General features: G+C 66.7%; 1 protein-coding gene across 1 annotated transcript in view; it reads right to left on the bottom strand.

The window, feature by feature from the left end:
- LOC104985352 (voltage-dependent T-type calcium channel subunit alpha-1H-like) overlaps positions 1-1,405 on the bottom strand; it is a gene marked incomplete at its 5' end in the record, with an annotated part of 11,380 nt that extends 9,975 nt beyond the window's left edge. Inside the window, 3 exons of the mRNA XM_010835492.1 lie at positions 7-389; positions 484-605; positions 1,327-1,405. Coding sequence (XP_010833794.1) covers positions 7-389; positions 484-605; positions 1,327-1,405 — 584 coding nt within the window. The remainder of the gene's footprint in view (positions 1-6; positions 390-483; positions 606-1,326) is intronic.
- Between the last annotated feature and the right edge of the window lie 414 nt (positions 1,406-1,819).

Raw genomic sequence — 1,819 nt, 5'->3', positions numbered from 1 at the left:
TGAAGCGGGTGGGGGTGAGCGGCTGCCGCAGGCGCCACGGGCCGGAACATGTAGCTGTCGTTGGGCAGGGATAGCATCCTGGACACCGACACCTTGCGCACGACCAGCACGTTGGGGGAGTCCGGCGAGGCGCCGGGGCTCTGAGGGGCCGCCGGCCTGGGACGGGCGGGGGACCCCTGCGCCATTTCCATCTCAAGCTCTGCGTCCAGCTCGGCGTCCTCGCGGGCCTCCTTGTTGCTCTCCTCCAGGTGCTTCATGAGCACGGCCACCACCACGTTGACAAGCACGAACTGGGCCACCAGCACGAAGGTGACGAAGTAGATGGGCGAGATGGCCGGCAGGTAGGTGAGGCAGTGCTTGTCCTCGCGGGCGCACTCGCGCAGCGTGTCCTGCGGGCAGAGGGCGGCGGGCAGGCTCCCACCTCCGCCAGCAGCCCCCTACTCTGGGGGCTCCCATCGCCCCGCCCACTGCGCCAGCCTGTACCTTCATGATCCCGTTCCAGTTGTCCCCGGTGGACACGCGGAACAGCGTGAGGAAGGCCATGCCGAAGTTAGAGAAGGTGGCGTGTCTGCTCAGGCCCTCGCAGGGGTTGTCCTCACTGCATTCTGCCGGGAGCGACCGGGTCAGCCCGCCCCACGGGGCCAGGGCACACACGGGCCTGCCCTCGCCCGGGAGAAAGCCATGCTCCTCGGGGTGCAGGGTGGTGGCCCAGCAAGTCCCCTGCTCTGCGGAATGACCGGGAGGCCCTGGCACTGGAGAGCCCCAGATGCTGGGTCAGGCCTGGGAGTCGCCAGGTCCAGGGTCGGGGCACCAACTTCGGGGTCCGGGCAGACCCTCAAAGGTGACAGCCACCTCAACCCCCTCCCACACAGGCCCACTGGTGGCTCCTGAAACCCATTAAGTGTTCGTTCAGTGACACCCAGTGGGAGGGGGCACCCATAGGACCTGGGCCGCCACGAAAGGTCCCCACAGGCCCCTACCTAGACTGGACAGAGCCGCACGTGCGGGAGGTCTGAGGAGACCCTGGGTGATAGGAAGGGCTGGCTACAGCACAACCCTGGGGCCGGTAGACTTGGGGCCACACCTGTGTGTGTGTGCGTGCACTCACACTGATGTGCGGCTCCGTCGGCCTGGCCTGGGTGTTAACACGTGTGCGGGTCTGCACAGCGCGTCTACATGCACCACGTCCACAGTTACCTCACAGTGAAGGGCCACGGGGCAGGGGCCGGGCTGGAGGCCGGGCCAGCAGCCTGAACGCATGCGCATGCGTGAAGCTGCACCTCCTCGGGGAGTCTGGGGAGTGGAACGCCGCGTTGCCGCACTCACCTAGCCTCCCGAACAGCTCCACTCCCAGGGCAGCATAGATAAAAAACAGGAGCATGAAAAGCAGGCCGAGGTTCCCTACCTACACAGGAGAGAAGCGGAGCGAGGTCAGGGGGCTCAGCCCACCCCGTCCCCCACCCGCGACCTGCCCAGCAGTTCCCAGGCCTGCCTTGAGCCCTGTTCTTGCTCCAGGCCTCCTGGCCTCGAGGCTCCTGTGGCCCCAGGGCTGCCTGGTGCCCAGGGCCCCTCCTTGGCTCTCACTCCTGCCCTGCACTCCAGGGGGCTGCATCCAGTTCCTCTGCTCCTGAGACCTCCCAGCGGCTTGGGTGGACTCCAGCCTCAGGGTCCCCAAGGCGAGGTGAAGGAGGAAGCTCTGCAGGCTGCCAGGTCTTGCCCAACCCCTGCCCGCGGCTCTTCCATGAACTTGCCGCCCTTCCTCCACACCTTCCTGACTCTGATGTGGCTGGTCCCTCTCTTCACCAGCCCCCAGAGACAT

The sequence above is a fragment of the Bison bison genome, unplaced genomic scaffold (genome assembly GCF_000754665.1).
Source record: "Bison bison bison isolate TAMUID 2011002044 unplaced genomic scaffold, Bison_UMD1.0 scf7180017845529, whole genome shotgun sequence".
In the NCBI taxonomy this organism is placed as follows: Eukaryota; Metazoa; Chordata; class Mammalia; order Artiodactyla; family Bovidae; genus Bison; species Bison bison.
Note: the sequence above shows the minus strand (reverse complement) of the source record. Positions and strands in the feature narration are given on the sequence as shown.